We start from the raw sequence: 19960 nt of genomic DNA, 5'->3' as shown, positions 1-19960 counted from the left end.
CTAGTAACTGGTGTCATAAAATTATATTTTATCTGGACTATTGCAACAGCTTCTAACTTGTGTATCTGTTTCTGATGCTCCTCAGATTCCTTCTACTTATTGCTGCCAGTTTGATATTTCTGGAAACAGTTCTGAACATGGCATTTCCTTGCTTAAAATGATTGCAATTCTCAGAACTTAGAGCAATGTTTCCTAATCTGTGGTATGCACTCCACTTGGGTGGTGTATAGAATTATTTTAGGTGTACATGGACAAACTTTATTTTTTACTTTTAATCATAGCATATTTAGTTAGTGAATAATTGGAAAGAAATAGCATATCAAACTTTTGGTTTCACAAGTAGATTATGCTTAGAAAGAATTTATTTTCTTTTCAAATAAATCTAAGTTAAAAAGTGAGTTGATTTAGAGAAAAATAATAAATAGTAACATATAGTATCACATATATGGCAAAGCAGTGTAGTCATTCTTGGAAGACTGATGTTGGGGAGACACTGACTTACAAGATACAGTCTGAGCTTTCAAGGACAAGAATCCTTATCTTCTGTCTTCTACCAATCTTGCCAGCTTCCTAACCTTGTATTTCTTTGCTTGGAATTCAGTTCAAGCTCCAGCTGTGCTGATGTGTTAATACTGATTAATGTAGTGAATTCCTGTTTTCCTTTAAAACTCTGCTCAAGGTTCATCTTCTTCAAGGGAAGCCTTTCTGCTCTCTTCGCTATACCTGAATGCTGGATCACTGTTTTCTCTCTGCCACTCACTATATCTCGTTTAGTTGGCATCTTGCAATGGCAAAATATAAAATAATCTAAAGTAATAATAAGGGCTATGCTGCTGCTAAGTCACTTCAGTCGTGTCCGACTCTGAGAGACCCCATAGACGGCAGCCCACTAGGCTCCCCCGTCCCTGGGATTCTCCAGGCAAGAACACTGGAGTGGGTTGCCATTTCCTTCTCCAATGCATGAAAGTGAAAAGTGAAAGTGAAGTCGCTCAGTCGTTTCCGACTCTTCGAGACCCCGTGGACTGCAACCCACCAGGTTCCTCCGTCCATGGGATTTTCCCAGCAAGAGTACTGGAGTGGGGTGCCATTGCCTTCTCCGAATAAGGGCTGTAGTAATCTAAAATAATAATAGTGGCTATAATTCATGTTTGTAATTTTTTCTCTATATTTTAAACTGGAAAACATAAATAAAATTGGTTTTGGTTGTTATTTCTACTAGTAAGAAACAGAATGGATTAACAAACTATACTTATATATTTCCTTAATTCCTTTGGATTTTGTAACTTTTAAAGTGTTTATCTAATACCTGTCAAAGAGCTTTTAAAACTATAAAGTGGTATAAATGCCAGTTACTGATAGTATTCCTTATAATGTTTAATTTTCAATTGCATGAACCAAATAGACTTGTAGGACAAGATTTTTACTAAATTATGTGTATTAGATCAAATAGTGTTTAATTTTTCTTACAGGTCAAGGAGCTATTTTGGTCGAGGACTTCATTTATTGCAAGAAAATCATAAATACAGATCACTAGGTCTTTCTGGTTTATGTTTCATTACATTTTAAAGTGTTTTGATATCTAATACTGAAACTGATAAAAACTGCTCAGCTGTCAGTGATGAGAAGCACAGTTATAGTTAAATTATTTAACTGTAGATATGAAATTGGCATTCATTTCTAGTTTCTAAATATGGAATCATTATAGTAACAGATTTAGATTCAACTGTAATTTCAATTTGTTTTAGTAATTTAGTTGACAGTAAATATATAATGAATATAATTAGCACAGATGCAAAATGTCATAAATCAGCTGAATGAAAAGCTAGAAAATGTGTTTAGTGGGGGCTAGAATTCATCCTAATTACAAAATATCAGCTTCTGGTTTTTGACTAATAGGTGATGATGTTAGAGGCATAAAATATTTTCCTTTTGTAGTTGAAGGAAATATAATTATTTCTAACAGGGTGAATGGCAGATGTGGAGCTATTCTTGCCGATGAAATGGGTTTAGGGAAAACACTGCAATGTATTTCGCTTATCTGGACCCTACAGTGTCAGGGACCCTACGGAGGCAAGCCAATAGTAAAGAAGACACTTATTGTCACACCTGGAAGCTTGGTGAATAATTGGAAGAAAGAATTCCAAAAATGGTTAGGAATCGAAAGGATCAAGATATTTACTGTTGATCAGGTAAGAGACTTTTGAAAATTTAGATTTGGTTATTTACTAAATCTCTAGTTTTTCAAATCAGTGCTGCAGCTTTCACTATCTAGTAGTTTTTCAAGCATATGTAGTTCTCTTTTTTCTGATAGATGGAATATTGCCTTACAATTTAGTTATGAGTTAATATATTCTAATACCTAGATAATAGTTTTCAGGAATATGCTGCTTTTATTTAATTTCACACAGTTTTTGCCCATGATTTATTAAAGGTTACCTTTTTTTTTAGGACCACAAAGTAGAAGAATTCACGAAATCTCCATTTTATTCTGTTCTTATCATCAGTTATGAAATGTTACTTCGTTCCCTGGATCAAATTAAGAATGTAAAATTTGATCTTCTAATTTGTGATGAAGGGCATCGTTTGAAGAACAGTACCATTAAGACAACTACAGCCCTCATTAGCCTCTCCTGTGAGAAAAGGATAATTTTAACTGGTCTGTATTTACTTTGGGTGAGATATGATGGAATTTTGCCTAATGAACATGCAGAACTTGTAGTATGATGTTTGACATCCAAAGAATTGATGATATTGAGTGAAATTCATACTAATCAACCTGGGTTAGTTGAGTCTCGGTAGGATTCTGAATTATCAAATTCCTGTGTAATGTTTCCCAGATTTTGGATTCTTTGAGGAATAAACACGATGGTATCATGATAAAGAAAGTAGAAGATGGGGCTAGACTGCTTGAGCTTGGTTTCCAAGTCTGACATTCATTTATAGCTGTGCAACTTTGGGCAAATTATACTTCTCCATACCTCAATTTTCTTATGCGTGAAATAGATTCCTTATGTTTTGAGGGTCAAATGAGTTAATTCATGTAAAGTTCTTGGAAGACCACCCTTATATGATAAGTGTTTAATACAAATATCCTTTATTTTTCCATGTTTGTGCTGAATGCATATGGTTTTTTGCTGGCCAAAGCTTCTAGCCCAGGTTGTCTAGAAAAGTGGGATAGACTATACAATAAATACAAGAATATTTTTCTGCCTTATCCTTTTTAGCTTAAGGCCTAGACTAGAATTAGGCCTGAATGACTCAAAGGAATTATTTTCCCACACCTCATTTTGGTCTTGTGTGGTGCTTTCAACTTACCATTTTGGTAGCAGGAGAAAAAAGTTGTCATTACTAATGTTTACATCCCTTCTGTTTTCTGCTCAAGGCTCCTTTTCCTGATCATCTTTTATCCTTTTAGAAAGGACGGGCAGGGCATGGTTATTTTTCTTGCATCATATCCCACGTCTTTGTCCTTCATGCATGTCAGAGCTCTGCTCTGAAGTTAAAATGAGGGAGAGGGGGTGTGCCCAACAGCTTATTCCTCCAGTATACACCTTCAGGGTAGGAGTGTGCCCTGGAGCAGCAGAGAACCCGCCCCCTGCAGAGGGTGCCCACCTTCAAATAATTTATGGCTATTCGTGTAGAAGGATTGTATTACCATTACCAAATGTGATTTTAAAGACCGTATATACTTTTTAGAAATGATTTGGGGAACTGTTAAATGACCTTTACGTTCTTCATATTTAGTCAAAGTGGATTCTTTATACTTCTTGACTAGCCTTTGATTTTGAAATCCTTGGGGCCAGAAAAGCAATGGAAAAAAAAAAGATTTAGCTGAATTTAGTTACATTGTAGGAAAAGCAAAGCGGAGATTATTTATTTTTACTGCTCAGTGTGGTGTCAATATTGCTTACCTAAATAGTAGTAATAGCTATAGTGTTAAAAAGATTGGCATTCAAGGGGGAAAACAAAGAGTGAGAAATTTAGATTACTTTTGGGTAATAATAATAGAGCAATAAAAAAAAATAGGACTTCCCTGGTGGCACAGTGGATAAGAATTCACCTGCCAACTCAGGGGACACGGGTTTGATCTCTGGTCTGGGAAGATTCCACATGCTGTGCAGCAACTTAGCCCGAGCACCACACCTACTGAGCCCATGCTCTAGAGCCCAAGAGCCACAACTGCCGAAGCCCGGCTAGAGCCTGTGCTCTGCAGTGAAAGAAGCTGTCACAGTGAGAAGCTTGCACAGCATGATGAAGGAGTAGCCCATTTACCACAGCTAGAGAAAGCCACACGTGGCAACCAGACCCAGACCCAGTGCAAAAAAATGGATTCTCTTCTATTTGACAATCAGATAATGTCCTTTAGCAAAAGCGAACAGTTTTACTACTATTCTCAATTATAAGAAAATACCAATTTAACTAGCGTTACAAATTAAATTTTATTTTGTTGTTGCTGTTCAGTCACCCAGTCGTGTCTACTTGTGAGTTGGACAGTTGCATTCAGTGACTCCCATGCTAGTAAGATCATGCTTAAAATCTTGCATGCTAGGTTTCAGCATTATGCGAACCAAGAAATTCCAAATATCCAAGCTGGGTTTAGAAAAGGAAGAGGAACCAGAGATAAAATTGCCAGCATTCGCTGGGTCATAGAGAAAACTAGGGAATTCCAGAAGACATCTACCTCTGTTTCATCCACTACACTAAAGCCTTTGATTGTGTGGATCACAACAAACTGGAAAACTCTTAAAGAGATGGGAATACCAGACCATCTTACCTGTCTCCTGAGAAAGCTGTATGCGGGTCAAGAAGCAACAGTTAGAACCCTGTTTGGAACAACTGATTGGTTCAAGATCCAGAAAGGGGAACCACAGAGCTGTCTGCTGCCACCCTGTTTGTTTAACCTATACGCTGAGCACATCATGAGAAATGCCGGGCTGGATAAGTTACAAGCTGGAATCAAGAAAGGTGGGAGAAACATCAACAACCTCAGATATGCAGATGACACCACCCTTATGGCAGAAAGTGAAGAGGAACTAAAGAGCTTCTTAGTGAAAGAGAAGAGTGAAAAAGTTGGCTTAAAGCTCAACATTCAGAAAACTAAGATCATGGCATCCAGTCCCGTCACTTCATAGCAAGTAGATGGGGAAACAGTGGCAGACTTTATTTTTGGGGGCTCCAAAATCACTGCAGATGGTGATTGCAGCCATGAAATTAAAAGACGCTTACTCCCTGGAAGGAAAGTTATAACCAACCTAGACAGCACATTAAAAAGCATAGACATTACTTTGCCAACAAATGTCCGTCTAGTCAAGGCTGTGGTTTTTCCAGTGGTCATGTATGGCTGTGAGAGTTGGACTATAAAGAAAGCTGAGTGCCGAAGAATTGATGCTTTTGAACTGTGGTGTTGGGGAAGACTCTTGAGAGTCCCTTGAACTGCAAGGAGATCCAACCAGTCCATCCTGAAGGAAATCAGTCCTGAATGTTCATTGGAAGGACAGATGTTGAAGCTGAAACTCCAATACTTTGGCCACCTGATGTGAAGAACTGACTCATTTGAGAAGACCCTGATGCTGAGAAATATTGAGGGCGGGAGGAGAAGGGGACAACAGAGGATGAGATAGATGGTTTGATGGCATCATTGACTCAATGGACATGAGTTTGAGTAAACTCTGGGAGTTGGTGATGGACAGGGAGGCCTGGCGTGCTGCAGTCCATGGGGTCGCAAAGAGTCGAACATGACTGAGTAACTGAACTGAACTGATAATGATTTTTAATTGGGGGAAAGTGGCTTTACAGTGTTGTGCGGTTTCTGCTGTACAACAATGCAAATCAGCTATAATTATACATATATCACCTCCCTCTTGAGCCTCCCTTCCCTCCCTTCATCCTACCCTTCTAAATTGTCACAGAGTGCTAGACTGGGCTTCTTGTGTTACATAGCAACTTCTCACCAGCTATCTGTTTTAGACTTGGTAGTATATATATCGGAGAAGGCAATGGCACCCCACTCCAGTACTCTTGCCTGGAAAATCCCATGATGGAGGAGCCTGGAAGGCCGCAGTCCGTGGGGTCACTGAAGGTTGGACACGACTGAGTGACTTCACTTTCACTTTTCACTTTCATGCATTGGAGAAGGAAATGGCAACGCACTCCAGTGTTCTTGCCTGGAGAATCCCAGGAAGGGGGGCTTCCATCTGTGGGGTTGCACAGAGTCGGACACGATTGAAGTGACTTAGCAGCATTGTATATATATCCATGCTACTTGCTCCATTCTTCTGCTCTCTCTTTACCCCACTGTGACCACACGTCCATTCTCTGTATCTGTTTCTATTCTTTCCCTGAAAATAGGTTCATCAATGCCACTTTTCTAGATTCCATATATATGCATTAATATACAATATCTGTTTTTCTCTTTCTGACTTATTTCACTCTCTATAACAGGCTCTACATTCATTCACCTCACTAGAACTGACTCAGATGTGTTCCTTTTTATGGCTAAGTAATATTCCATTGTATATATGTACCACATTTTTATTCATTCATCTGTTGATGGGCATCTAGGTTGCTTCCATGTCCTAACTATTGTAAATAGTGCTGCAGTGAACATTGGGTACATGTGTCTTTTAGAATTGTGGTTTTCTCAGGGTATATTCGCAGTAGTGGGATTGTTGGGTCATATGGTAGATTTATTCCTAGTTTCTTTTTTTTTATGAAATCTCCATATTGTTCCCCTTAATTGTTGTATCGGTTTACATTCCCACCAACAGTGCAGGAGGGTTCCCTTTTCTCCACATCCTCTTCAGCCTTTTTGTTTGTAGATCTTTTGATGATGCCCATTCTGACCATCGTATTAAAACCTAGACAGTGTATTATAAAGCAGAGACATCACTTTGCTGACAAAAGTCCATATAGTCAAAGAGAGTTGGACCATAAAGAAGGCTGAGTATTGAAGAATTTATGCTTTTGATCTGTGATGCTGAAGAAGGCTTTTGAGAGTCCCTTGGACATCGGGGAGATCAAACCAGTCAATCCTAAAGGAAATCAACCCTGAATATTCACTGGAAGGACTGATGCTGAAGCTGAAACTCCAATACTTTGGCCACCTGATGTGAAGGGCCAACTCACTGGAAAAGACCCTGATGCTGGGAAAAACTGAGGGCAGGAGAAGGGGGTGACAGAGGATGAGATGGTTGGATGGGCTTACTGACTCAATAGACATGAGTTTGAGCAAACTCTGGGGGATAGTGAAGGACAGGGAAGCCTGATGTGCTGCAGTCCACGGGATTGCAGGAGTCAGACATGACTGAGTGACTGAACAGCAACAATTCTGACCAGTGTAAGGTGATACCTCATTGTAGTTTTGATTTGATTTCTCTAATAGTGATGTTGAGCATCTTTTCATGAGTTTATTAGCCATCTGTATGTCTTCCTTGGAGAAATATCTGTTTAGGTTTTCTGTCCAATTTTTGATTGGGTTGTTTGTTTTTCTGATGTTGGGCTATATGAGCTGCTTATATATTTTGGAGATTAATAAATTTAATATTTTCAGTAGAAAATGATTCTGGGACTCCATTCAGCAGGACTATCCCAATGATGACCAATAAGGTCATTTCCTTGCCCCCTTTATTTGTGCTTTGTCTTCTTTACCTTGTTTCTGCTTTCTTTCTTTCTTTTTTAAAAATATATTTATGTATTTGGCTGCATTGGGTCTTAGTTGCAGATCTTTGTTGCATCATGTGGGACCTTTTTTGCTGTTGTTGTGGCAAGCAGGCTCTCTGGTTGCTCCGTGGCATGTGGTTAGTTCCCCAACCAGGGAATGAACTCAGTCCCCTGCCTTGCAAGGTGGATTCTTAACCACTGGACCACCAGAGATGTCCCTGTTTCGGCTTTCCTGTCCTGGTCGCTCCTGCTCCTGAGCTGCGAATTTAGGTGAAAACTAGCACTAGGTAAGCTCTCATATTTAGAAATGCTTATAGTTGGTTTTCATCTGCTCAGAATTGCCTTAATAAATTCTTTTTAATAGTGGCAGGGTATCTTACTCCCAAGGTGATTTGTGTTTTATTGTGGAATTAACATTCGATTATGAGTATGTGCAGTGCTGCATACATAATAGGTGCTCAAAAGCTATCTTAAGAATCCAATGAAAGTAATTTTGATTTTGTTTCCTCCTCTTATCTGGCCCTGGCTGTGAAGAATATTCAGTTAATATTTCCTCCAGGAAAAGTTTTAATATTAAAATTAAATTAAAATTTAATAGAGGTATATTAAACTTCTAGGGATGCCATAACAAAATACCACGGACTGGGTGGTAAATTTCTTCAATGACAACAGAAATGTATTTTCCCACCATTCTGGAGACTGGAAGTCCAGTCTCAGGCTGTCAGCAGGTTTGATCTCTTCTGAGGCCTCTCTCCTCGCCTTGAAGATGCCTGTCTGCTTGCTGAGTCCTCTCATGGCCTGTCCTCTGAGTGTGTATATCCCTGTGTGTTTTTTCTTCTTGAAAGAATACAAGTCATGTTGGATTAGGGCCTCACCCTTATGAGTTTCTTTAACTTTACCTCCTTAAAAAGCCTGTTTTCTAATATAGTCACACTGGGAATTAGGACTTTCAAGATAACGAATTTTGAGGGGACACAGTCAATTCATAACATCTCATTATGTCAAATAGCCTTCATTAGATATTAGATATCCTTTATTTATAGTATAAAAAAGAAAAATATGAGATTTGAAGCAAAATTCTTATTGAAGAATAAAAGTTAAAAATATATTCAGACATACAGATACGTATATGTACTGGTGTATTATGGCATGCTTAGAAACTAGAGAATGGAAGTCATCCTTTAGTCTCAGTTTCTTAATGAGCTGTTAGCATTTTGTCATGTTTCATTATTCTCTGTCACACACACACACACACACACACACACACACACAGAACATACATGCATATTTTTTTATTTTTTGTATATATTGGGTTGGCCAAAAAGTTTGTTTGGGTTTTCCCATAAGATCATATGGAAAAACCTGAATGAACTTTTTGGCCAATCCAGTACATATAAAGTCCATCTTTATTCATTGACACACATAATGCACATCAAAATACACTTAATGTAAACATTTTTCTATTATATTGCATAATTTTGAAATGTGATGAATATCTACAAGCACATACTTTTTTCTATGTCGACTGCTAAAAGTGAAATTATTGGATCTAAAGGAAAAATACACAGAGGAGTATGTATAAAGAGCTCTTACACCTTTTTATGGAGATCAGAGATACGGATATAGCTGTAGGTTATTGGTAGTGTTCCTGTACTTGGGTTGGGTGGTAGATTTATGTCTCCTTAAAAGTAAACAATGAAACAGAAAGCTGTTATTGCTGGGATAGAGGTAGAGGAAGAGGAAGTTCTCTTAATTTCACTTCCATAGCTCTGAAAATAATTTTAGTAAATACACAAACTTGAAAAATCTTTAGTGTTTCCTTTTTTCTTGTCATCGGACATTGCTGCTTACTTAACTTTTATTAACGTTATATTATTTAGCTGCTTCTACAGGTTATACATAGTCTAGAATTAGAAAGGAATACTAAAAGCAGCGAGCTGGGAACTAAAGTATTTCTAGACATTTGTGACAACTTCTCGGAATGATACTATCCTAGTGTATTGCCTAGCTTATAGCCCCTTCTTTTCTTTTTTTAAGAAGTTTATTACTTTTTTGCTGCACTGGGTCTTTGTTGCTGTGAGCGGGCTTTCTCTGGTTGTGGTGAGCAGGGTTACTCTTCTTTTCCATGCCTAGGCTTCTCATTACGGTGGCTTCTCTAGCTGTGGTTGTTGTGGTACCCAGGCTTAATTGCTCCCTGGTGTGTGGAATCTTCCTGGACCAGGGATCAAACCTGTATCCTCTGTATTGGTAGGTGGATTCCTATCCACTGTACCACCAGGGAAATCCATCTTTTCTTTTTCTTCTTTACTTCCTTCTTATTTTTTGCCCCAAATCTTATGTTTCACCTTTTTTTTTTTTTTCCAGTTTTGCTTTTGCCTCTTTTCCTTGCTTATCAGGGTGATTTCAGCTGCAAGTAACAGATACATGAATTAAATGTGCTTATTCTCCCACACAACTGCAAATATAGAGGGAGGACAGGTTCCGGGGGTGACCCAGCAGCTCAACAGTGTTGTCAAGGAGTCTGGTTCTTTTTGTTCTTTGCTGTGCCATGTTTGGTGTTGACTTCATCCCCATGCTTGTAACAAGTGGCCAGAGCAGTTCCAGACATCACAGCTAGATGTGGTGATGTTTAAAGGAGAACAGGGGCTGGCTCTGCCTTTTTCTCCTGACTTCCTCTTATGTCTCACTGGACAAGATGGATTGCATACTTTTGGCAGACACTGTCGGTGCCCTCCCTAGCTCCCCTTTTCTGAGCTGTCGGACCCACCCCTTAGCTGCTGGGGCTGTTGGTTAAAGAACTCTTCTGCCTTATCTGGAGAATTATCATTGGTTGAATGAGAGCTTCTTCTCTTCCTTGCATCTCGGTCAATGATTGACTCATATAGAGCAGCAAGTGAAAAATGCCAGCTCCTTCACCTTAGGATAATTTCAGGAGCAACTTTATATGGTGCAATTTTTGCTCTAAGGCTCCCTGTAATTTAACTCAAGCTACATTGTTGGTTTCTTCCCCTGCATTTTCTGATTCCCTTTCTCCTGAGTCATTTCTCCATAAATCATGTGTAGCTAATCTGTATTTCAGGCTCTACTTCTGAGAACCTAGTCTGAGACAAACTCTTTCTTAACATCAGTCGTTGGCAAAGGGGACAGAACTACCAGGATTAGCTTGGATTAATCATTTGGATGACTGCCTGGAAGCCAATCACAATGAACCGTGTACCTTTTGTTCCCTTCTTGCTTTTCCTGTTTCCCCACTTTTTTATTAATCATTGTCATGGATTCTTTTAAAGGCTTAACAAAATGCATATCAATATAAATGTATTTTCTTAAATGTGATGTGTCTAAAAAAATTTAAAACTAACTAGATGTATTAAAAAAATTAGTAAGCATTGGTCCAACCTCAGTCTACCCATTTAATTTCAAAGAAAGTGATTGTGAAACTCTCTAACATTGTAAAAGTTTGTGTCATCTGTTACTGAAATAAGTGCATTTTAATGTACATCTTACATTATTTATATCTTTGGACAACTTTTTATAGTCTCTTGTCTGAAACTCATCTGAAATTATGCTGTTTTACTGTGCTGATTTATATATTCATTTGACATTATTATAATTATTGAAACATGCTAGTGTCTCTTTAAAAATTAGTTAGCCAAAAGTTATTGAGCATGTAGTATGTGCAGGGTGTATCAATCCATTAGCGTCTCTGTCACTGTTTAGGATTAGTGAAGATCCCAATTTTATCTGATTACTTTGTAATGAATTAACATTAGGTACCCAAACGTTAGGCACTTCACATCCTTTGTCTTTACTTTTCTTTGTAATATCACTGGGAAATTATTATCTTTACACTTTTTTAAGTGAAAAAACAATCCCCAGTTTAACTTAAAAGAACTTAAGCAACTTTGTCCAGAGTCCCACAGTTCTAATAGTAACAGATAACAGCTATGGAACATTATTGTGCTGCAGGCACTGTTCTTAGTGCATGAATTAATTCATTTGATTCTCACAACCCTAGTACTTCTATTATTATTCCTATTTTACAGCAAATAAAATTGGTGTAAGTAACTTTTCAGGGTTACTCAGAGAGTAAGTGAAACAGGTGGGATTTGAACCCAAATAGTCAGACTCTCCCTGGAGGAGGGCATGGCAACCCGCTCCAGTATTCTTGCCTGGAGAATCCCCATGGACAGAGGAGCCTAGTGGGCTACAGTCAATGGGGTCACAAAGAGTCAGACACAACTGAGTGACTAAGCACAGCACAGTCAGACTCTAGAGCCTGTACTCTGCCAAAATGCTGTATTAAATAAGACTTCAGTTCACAGTTACAACCAGAGTTAAAAATTTACATGTTTATTAATTTTTAAAAACTTCGTTTAGCTGCTCTTTCTTAATTTGAGACTTTGCTTATATGTAGTCCTCTTAGGGAAGAGAGTACAAATTTCTTTAAAAAAACTGATATTGTAAAACACAAACTTGACCTTCTGATCACTTTTATCTCTTTAGGTACTCCAGTTCAGAATGATCTCCAAGAATTTTTTACATTAATTGATTTTGTAAATCCAGGAATATTAGGCTCTTTGTCAGCTTATAGAAAAATATATGAAGAACCCATTATCATATCAAGACAACCTTCTGCTTCTGAGGTATAGTTTACTTTAATAAGTAGGTTAAAAATGACCAGTTTATCTAGGAAAATCATGCATAACTTGGGTATTATTTTAATTTAGGAAAAAATAAATTAATAGAGTGAATTTTTTATTTTCTCCACAATCTTTCAACTCCTCTTGCATTTCTTACTTTGTAAAATGACATTATCACTTTAAAAAGATTCATTGGTAGGTCCTTCACAAAGAATTATAAATGACAGTAAACATATAAAAATGTTTATCTTTACTGACTTTGAAAAATGTAAATAACTGTGAAGTGATTTTTGTACTTTTCTATTGATGTTTTAGTTGGTTAGATTTGCACTGTAATAGCAAATGTACCTAAGAATACTGTCCTCTACTGGTTGAAGTAAAAATTGGTATGATTGGAAGATAGTTTGCTAATATGTATTAAAAGCTTTAAATTTGAATGTATCTTGTGGCCTAGAAATACCAGCTTTAGGAATTTATTATAAAGAAATAGTCATAGATTTTTATTAAATGCTTGAAGATTTAGCTGTAAGGGAAAAAAAAATTAGCTAAAACTAAGGAAAACAAACTAATTGGAAATAAACATTTCTGAAGATAGGAAAATCTGTTAGGTGCTACATGTTGTATATTTCATTGCATCTAGGATACTGTTAATTCTAGGGTGCATCATTATTTTTTGTACCAGTAGCAAAACATACTGTCAGTTGTAATTGTAAGAAGTCATCAATTGTAAAAGCATCCTATTTCAGAGAAGTTAAAGTGAGAAAAAAAGTAAATCTCAGAATTAATACAATACTGTGATTAGTTAACAGATAGTTACTGAGCATTTTCCATGAACCAGGAACCATATAAAAATAATTATTTCATATATTTCATAGAAAGGAAAATGTTTATGATACATTATTTAAAAACAAGATCACATTCATTTATTTTCCCAGTATTTACATATGAAATCCCTGAAGTGGGCCAAATGCTAAGCTCCAGACATGGAGGACTATGATGATAAACCAAACTGGTTTCTAGTTTCCATGATGCTTTATCGTTTGAGATCATGTTTTTTGTAACAAATAAAAATAAAACATCTATTTGCATTTATGCAAACAATGATTTTGAAGATATTTGTAAAAAGTTTTGACAACATTCGCTATTTCTGGTTAATGAAAGTTGGCTTTAATTTTCTTATTTTTGCATCACTGTACTTTCTGACCTGTGACCCAGTTTTTTTGGAATAAAAATTGAAAATAGTTTTAAAATATAAGGGAAATTTTCCATGATTTATATAAAAACAAATATGTACTTATACTGTGAGGATTGTGATGTAGAAGATTAGAAGATTCTATGTAGAGAATTTAAACATATATTTCACTCATAGTGTATTTTGACTTTAAAGATGTACTATTATATAGTGAACAAACAATGTGTAATGATTTTGAAAAAGTCAGCAGTGCCTTGTGCCAGTAATTTCTTAAAGGCTTAGTTTTAGGATCAGTAACTTGTCAAAATATTTTCTTCCAAGAATTTGCTTTTTTAGTGCTTTGATAATGATTTTAAGACTATTGTACCATCGTATCTTCACATAAAAGCTTACTTTCTGATAGTTCAGTTTGTAGATTATTGATTTCCAGTGGTTCTCAGTGGTGGCAATAGCCAAACAAGCAAGGATTTGAAGACTTTGGCTTCCATTAATTAAATGATTATGCTAAACATTTAAAGAGATGATTGTTGGTTTTTATATTCTAAACTGTATTTCAAATAATTTTTGTTTAAAATAAATCTGAAGGGAAGCAATTAGTAAATGTTTGATCATGATAAAATATTTAATATTCTTTTTAACTGCATGTATTATTTTTGTCTAAAACACTTTTAAGTTTGTTATTTTTCCATAGGAAGAAAGGGAGTTAGGAGAGCAAAGAGCAGCTGAACTTACTTGCCTCACTGGACTCTTCATCCTTAGAAGAACCCAAGAAGTCATAAATCAATATCTCCCTCCTAAAATAGAGAATGTAGTCTTTTGCCGACCAGGAGCCCTACAGATTGCACTTTATAGAAAACTGTTAAATTCTCAGGCTGTCAGATTCTGTCTTCAAGGACTGTTGGAAAATACTTCTCATCTAATATGTATCGGAGCTCTTAAAAAGCTGTGCAATCACCCCTGCCTTTTGTTTGGCTCAATAAAGGTAAGTAGCATGTGAGACTGTGTCAGGAATATGAGCTGAGGGTTCTATGTCATATGAACCCAAGAGGGCAGCTGAGACTGATCTCTGAGGTTACATTTTTGTGTTTTCCAAAAGCTGTGCAGCCTCTCCGGTGTGATTTTTCTCTAGAGTTCCTCCATCCTTCTGCTTGTTCTTCACAGCATGTCCTTATTCATGGAGCTGAACAAGCGGTGAACTGGGCTTCAGGGTCTTCCTTCTGGATTTTGTGTCCCGTGCCCCCTGGTGCCTCACCTAATGCTTGGTCCTGGTTTCCCTTCCTATATGTTAACAAAGCCAGTCACTTTGGTTTGACACATACAAAATCGACCATTAAGAAATAATTTATTTTTTCCTCATTGTAGAAGTAATACATGATTATTGTACAAAATTTGTGAAAATCACAAGGAAGAAAATAAAAATTATCTACTGGTTAGAATGTAAATTGGTCTAACTGGGAGACAGTTTAGTAATGTGTATCAAAGACCTTAAAATTTTATGTAACTTGTGGCCTGGCAATACCACTTTGAGAAATTTGTTATAAAGAGGTAAAGCTCTTCAGCTAGAGAAAACCACATTTGGTATTAATAATAATAATCTTAGTTGATGCTTATTAAACATTTACATGTATCAAACACTAAGTACTTTTCAAATATTATTTTACTTATTCTTCACAGAATTTTATGGAATAAGTATTATCACCATCCCCATTTTTTGGTGAGAAAATAGGAGCTTAAAGATACACATGTGTAGTCTTTTTCTAGAGAAACTTAATTGTAATGATGCTATGCTTATTATTTAAAAATCTGTTTTTTTAACTAAATAAATTATAGTCATTTCCCCACATTAGATGCTTTCTACAAATATGGTTAATGACTACATAGTTGAACTGTCCATTTGGATTTGAACATAAGGCAATTTGGGCTACAGTGAGAACTTTCTGTTTGGGAGTTGAAACTAAGTATCAGTCCCTACTCTGATGTTGTTCAGTTCAGTTCAGTTCAGTTCAGTCGCTCAGTCGTGTCCGACTCTTTGTGACCCCATGAGTCGCAGCACGCCAGGCTTCCCTGTCCATCACCATCTCCCGGAGTTCACTCAAACTCATGTCCATCTAGTCAGTGATGCCATCCAGCCATCTCATCCTCTGTCATCCCCTCTTCCTCCTGCCCCCAATCCCTCCCAGCATCAGAGTCTTCTCCAATGAGTCAACTCTTCGCATGAGGTGGCCAAAGTACTGGAGTTTCAGCTTTAGCATCATTCCTTCCAAAGAAATCCCAGGGCTGATCTCCTTGCAGTCCAAGGGACTCTCAAGAGTCTTCTCTAACACCACAATTCAAAAGCATCAATTCTTCGGCGCTCAGCTTTCTTTACAGTCCAACTCTCACATCCATACATGGCCACTGGAAAAACGATGGCCTTGACTAGACGGACCTTTGTTGGCAAAGTAATGTCTCTGCTTTGAATATGCTATCTAGGTTGGTCATAACTTTCCTTACAAGAAGTAAGCGTCTTTTAATTTCATGGCTGCAGTCACCATCTGCAGTGATTTTGGAGCCCAGAAAATAAGGTCTGACACTGTTTCCATTGTTTCCCCATCTATTTCCCATGAAGTGATGGGACTGGATGCCATGATCTTCGTTTTCTGAATGTTGAGCTTTAAGCCAACTTTTTCACTCTCCTCTTTCGTATTGTTATTTAGTCGCTAAGTCATGTCCAACTCTTTGCAACCGCATTGACTGCAGCATGCCAGGCTCCCCTGTACGTCACTGTCTCCTGAAGTTTGCTCAAATTCATGTCCATTGAGTCAGTGATGCTATCTAACCATCTCATCCTCTGTCGCCCCCATCTCCTCCTGCCCTCAGTCTTTCCCAGCATCAGGGTCTTTTCCATTGAGTCAGCTCTTCGCATCAGGTGGCCAAAGTATTGGAGCTTCAGCTTTAGCCTCAGTCCTTCCAAAGAAATCCCAGGGCTGATCTCCTTCAGAATGGACTGGTTGGATCTCCTTGCAGTCCAAGGGACTCTCAAGTCTTTTCCAGCACCACAGTTCGAAAGCATCAATTCTTTGGTGCTCAGTCTTCGTTATGGTCCAACTCTCACATCCTTACACGACTGCTGGGAAAACCATAGCTTTAACTATATGAACCTTTGTCGGCAAAGTGATGTCTCTGCTTTTTAATACACTCTTTAGGTTTGTCATAGCTATTTTTCCAAGGAGCAAGCATCTTCTAATTTTCTGGCTGCAGTCACCGTCTGCCATGATTTTGGAGCTCAAGAAAAGAAATCATCACTGTTTCCACTTTTTCCCCTTCTATTTGTCATAAAATGATGGGACTGGATGCCATGATCTTAGTTTTTTAAATGTTCTTAGCTTTTTCACTTTCCTCTTTCACCCTCATCAAGAGGCTCTTTAATTCCTCTTTGCTTTCTTCCAAGAGAGTGGTATCATCTGCATATCTGAGGTTGTTGATATTTCTCCTGGCAATCTTAATTCCAGCTTGTGATTCATCCAGCCCTGCATTTTGCATGATGTACTCTGCATATCATGTACAGTACATTGGAAAAGTCCCTGATGCTGGAAAAGATTGAGGGCAGAAGGAGAAGAGGGCATCAGAGGATGAGATTGGTGGATGGCATCACCAATGCAACGGACATGAACTTGGGCAAATTTGGGGAGATGGTGAGGGATAGAGAGGCCTGGAGTGCTGCAGTCATGGGGTCACAAAGAGTCAGACATGACGGGCGACTGAACACCAGCAACAGCTCTGCATATAAGTTAAATAAGCAGCGTGACCGTATACAGCCTTGACATACTCCTTTCCCAATTTTGAACCAGTCCTTTGTTCCATGTCTGGTTCTAACTGTTTCTTCTTGACCTGCATACAGGTTTTGCAGGAGACAGGTAAGGTAGTCTAGTATTCCTGTCTGTTTAAGAATTTTCCAGTTTGTTGTGATCCACGCAGTTAAAGGCTTTAGCACAATCAGTGGAGCAGAAGTAGATGTTTTCTCTATTACCCAACAAATGTTGGCAGTTTGAGCTCTGGTCCCTCTGCCTTTTCTAAACCCAGCTTGGACCCCTGGAAGTTATGGTTGAATCCCAGCTTGAAGGATTTTGAGCGTAACTTTGTTAGCATGTGAAATGAGTGCAGTTGTAGGATAGTTTGAACATTCTTTGGCATTGCCTTTCTTTGGGATTGGAATGAAAGCTGACCTTTTCCAGTCTTGTGACCACTTGTGGTCAGCAAATGCTGACATATTGATGGCAGCACTTTAATAGCATCATCTTATAGGATTTGAAATAGCTCATCTGGAATTTCACCACCATCAATAGCTTTGTTTGTAGTGATGCTTCTTAAGGCCCACTTGACTCCAGGATGTCTGGCTCTAGGTGAGGGACCACACCATTGTGATTTTCTGGGTCATATAAGACCTTTATTGTATAGTTCTTCTGTATGTTTTTTACCACTTCTTTTTAATCTCTTCTGCTTCTGTTAATTCCTGTCCTTTATGTGCCCATCTTTGCATGAAATGGTCCCTTGCTATCTCCAGTTTTCTTGAAGATCTCTAGTCTTTCCTATTCTGTTGTTTTCCACTATTTGTTTGAATCGTTCACTTAAGAAGGCTTTGTTATCTCTCCTTGCTATTCTCTAGAATTCTGCATTCAGTTTGGTATGTCTTTCCCCTTCTCCCTTGCCTTTGCTTCTCTTCTTTTCTCAGATATTTGTGAAGTCTCCTCAGACAACCACTTTGCCTTCTTGGATTTCTTTTTCTGGACTGCTTATTTAACTAAAAGCAAGTTTAACCATGGCCAGGTTATGTCTGTGAGCCTTAGTTTGTCTTAACTGGAAGACAGAGATAATAACAACCTCCTGATAATGTTACTGGGGCAATTTGATGAAAGAATATGGAAAGAACCTAGCAGAATGCCTGGTCATGGAAGTTGTACAGTAACTATTAATACCCTATTATCCCCAACTCACCCTTAATTTTTCTTCTTTTATTTTTCTTTAAACAGTAAAATAATTTGCAAACAAATAAAAAGAAAACCTGTGGGTGCTATGTTATGCGGAGGTCATTATGTATTTAGGAGATGTAGTGTTCTATCACATTTCTCCATGTTTATTCCTACAGTGGATTATATTTACATAGTTTATCATAGGAGAAGTCAGCTTTCTATGACTCTGCAGTCAACAGGATTATAACAATGTATTAAGCAACTTTTAAAGGAACAGATTCTATACACAGTGATAAAAATTAAACTCTTTGGGCATGATGCCCAGCAAAAAAAGAAGCCTGAATTCTTCCTTAAAAGAAAAAAGCCTATGATGGCCTAGAATGTACCGCTTAACTAATAACAGGCAGAGTATACTACAGACTTCAAATAGAGTACATAATTTACCATTCCTCTAATATCATAGCAAGTAAGGATCAATAAAAAAATGATTGAAATGAGCCTTTCACACATATAAGTAATCTTTAAGCAATGGCTTAATAAATGTGTTCCAACTGAAACTAGATTGTTTTCCCAAGTTCAGTCAAAATTATGGGTTTCTCTTCAGGAAATGTGCATGGATATAACCAATGAAAATATTATAAGTCACAGCTTTTAAGAGTTGTGTATTTCTGTGTATCTTCTTATATATGATGTATGTGTATCTTCCTATAAGGAGAGTATTGGGTTGCATAGAGTCAGAGAAGAGATTGCCCTGTCTAGTTGATTTGGGAAGTCTAACTGGTAAATCTCTGTGATGCATCTCCACGAATCAGGCTGTCTCAGCATAAAGGTGTTATCTATTAATTGATTCTTAATTAGGAGTATACATTACAGTCTTCAGGGAAGCTCTTAAGAGTACATTTGTCCACTCCAGACACTTGTGAGCCAGTTCAGATTCTCTGAGAGTAGGACCCAGTCATGAAGATTTTGAAAAAGCTGCCCCAAGTGATTCTGATTACGTGCTCCTGGTTTAAAACTCTTGTGCCTTAGGATCATTCATCTCCCTTGTATTTTGGTTTAATGTTCACCAGACAACTTAGTGCTAATAACTTGACTTCCCCGTGGACCGTTTATAGGACAGAATACATAGACCAGTTGGTGTAAATAGGCAGGTCTCATTTATAGGTCAATAAATTTATATAATTTATAGTCTGATTTAGTCTCTTAATTTGGTTAGTATGGCTCATTTCCCTAGAGCTTAAGCATATGCAAGTTTCTGAACATGAAAAGCTGCAGATTGGACCCGGGGTCTGTCATCCTTTGATAACCCTGCCAAGGTGTAGGCATTGGTGTAGGAAACCTAACCCAAAGCAGCCAGCAACCATCTCTCCTCTTATATATATCCCAGTTATGTAAATATCTTAGGGTTCCAAGTATTTTTAATCAAGTTATTTTACACAAATATTGCTATGTTTTGGGAATAAGCCAAGTTAAAATTAGTACTTTGTGCCAAGCATTTTATGCTATAGGATTCACTGCCC

General features: G+C 37.6%; 1 protein-coding gene across 7 annotated transcripts in view; it reads left to right on the top strand.

Annotated features, from left to right (window-relative positions):
* The window catches only part of LOC147359048 (DNA repair and recombination protein RAD54B), a 118210-nt gene that overhangs the window by 79846 nt on the left and 18404 nt on the right, over window positions 1-19960 (top strand). For all 7 annotated transcript variants that reach the window (XM_086335915.1, XM_086335913.1, XM_086335914.1 and 4 more), the window contains 4 exons: window positions 1964-2189; window positions 2449-2656; window positions 12163-12302; window positions 14183-14473. In XM_086335915.1, coding sequence (XP_086192041.1) covers window positions 1964-2189; window positions 2449-2656; window positions 12163-12302; window positions 14183-14473 — 865 coding nt within the window. The remainder of the gene's footprint in view (window positions 1-1963; window positions 2190-2448; window positions 2657-12162; window positions 12303-14182; window positions 14474-19960) is intronic.

Source organism: Bos grunniens, chromosome 14 (assembly GCF_055505025.1).
Source record: "Bos grunniens cultivar Pamir isolate PY7600 chromosome 14, Bosgru_T2T1.0, whole genome shotgun sequence".
NCBI lineage: Eukaryota > Metazoa > Chordata > Mammalia > Artiodactyla > Bovidae > Bos > Bos grunniens.
The sequence above is the reverse complement of the archived record's forward strand: the minus strand, read 5'-3'. Positions and strand labels throughout refer to the sequence as shown.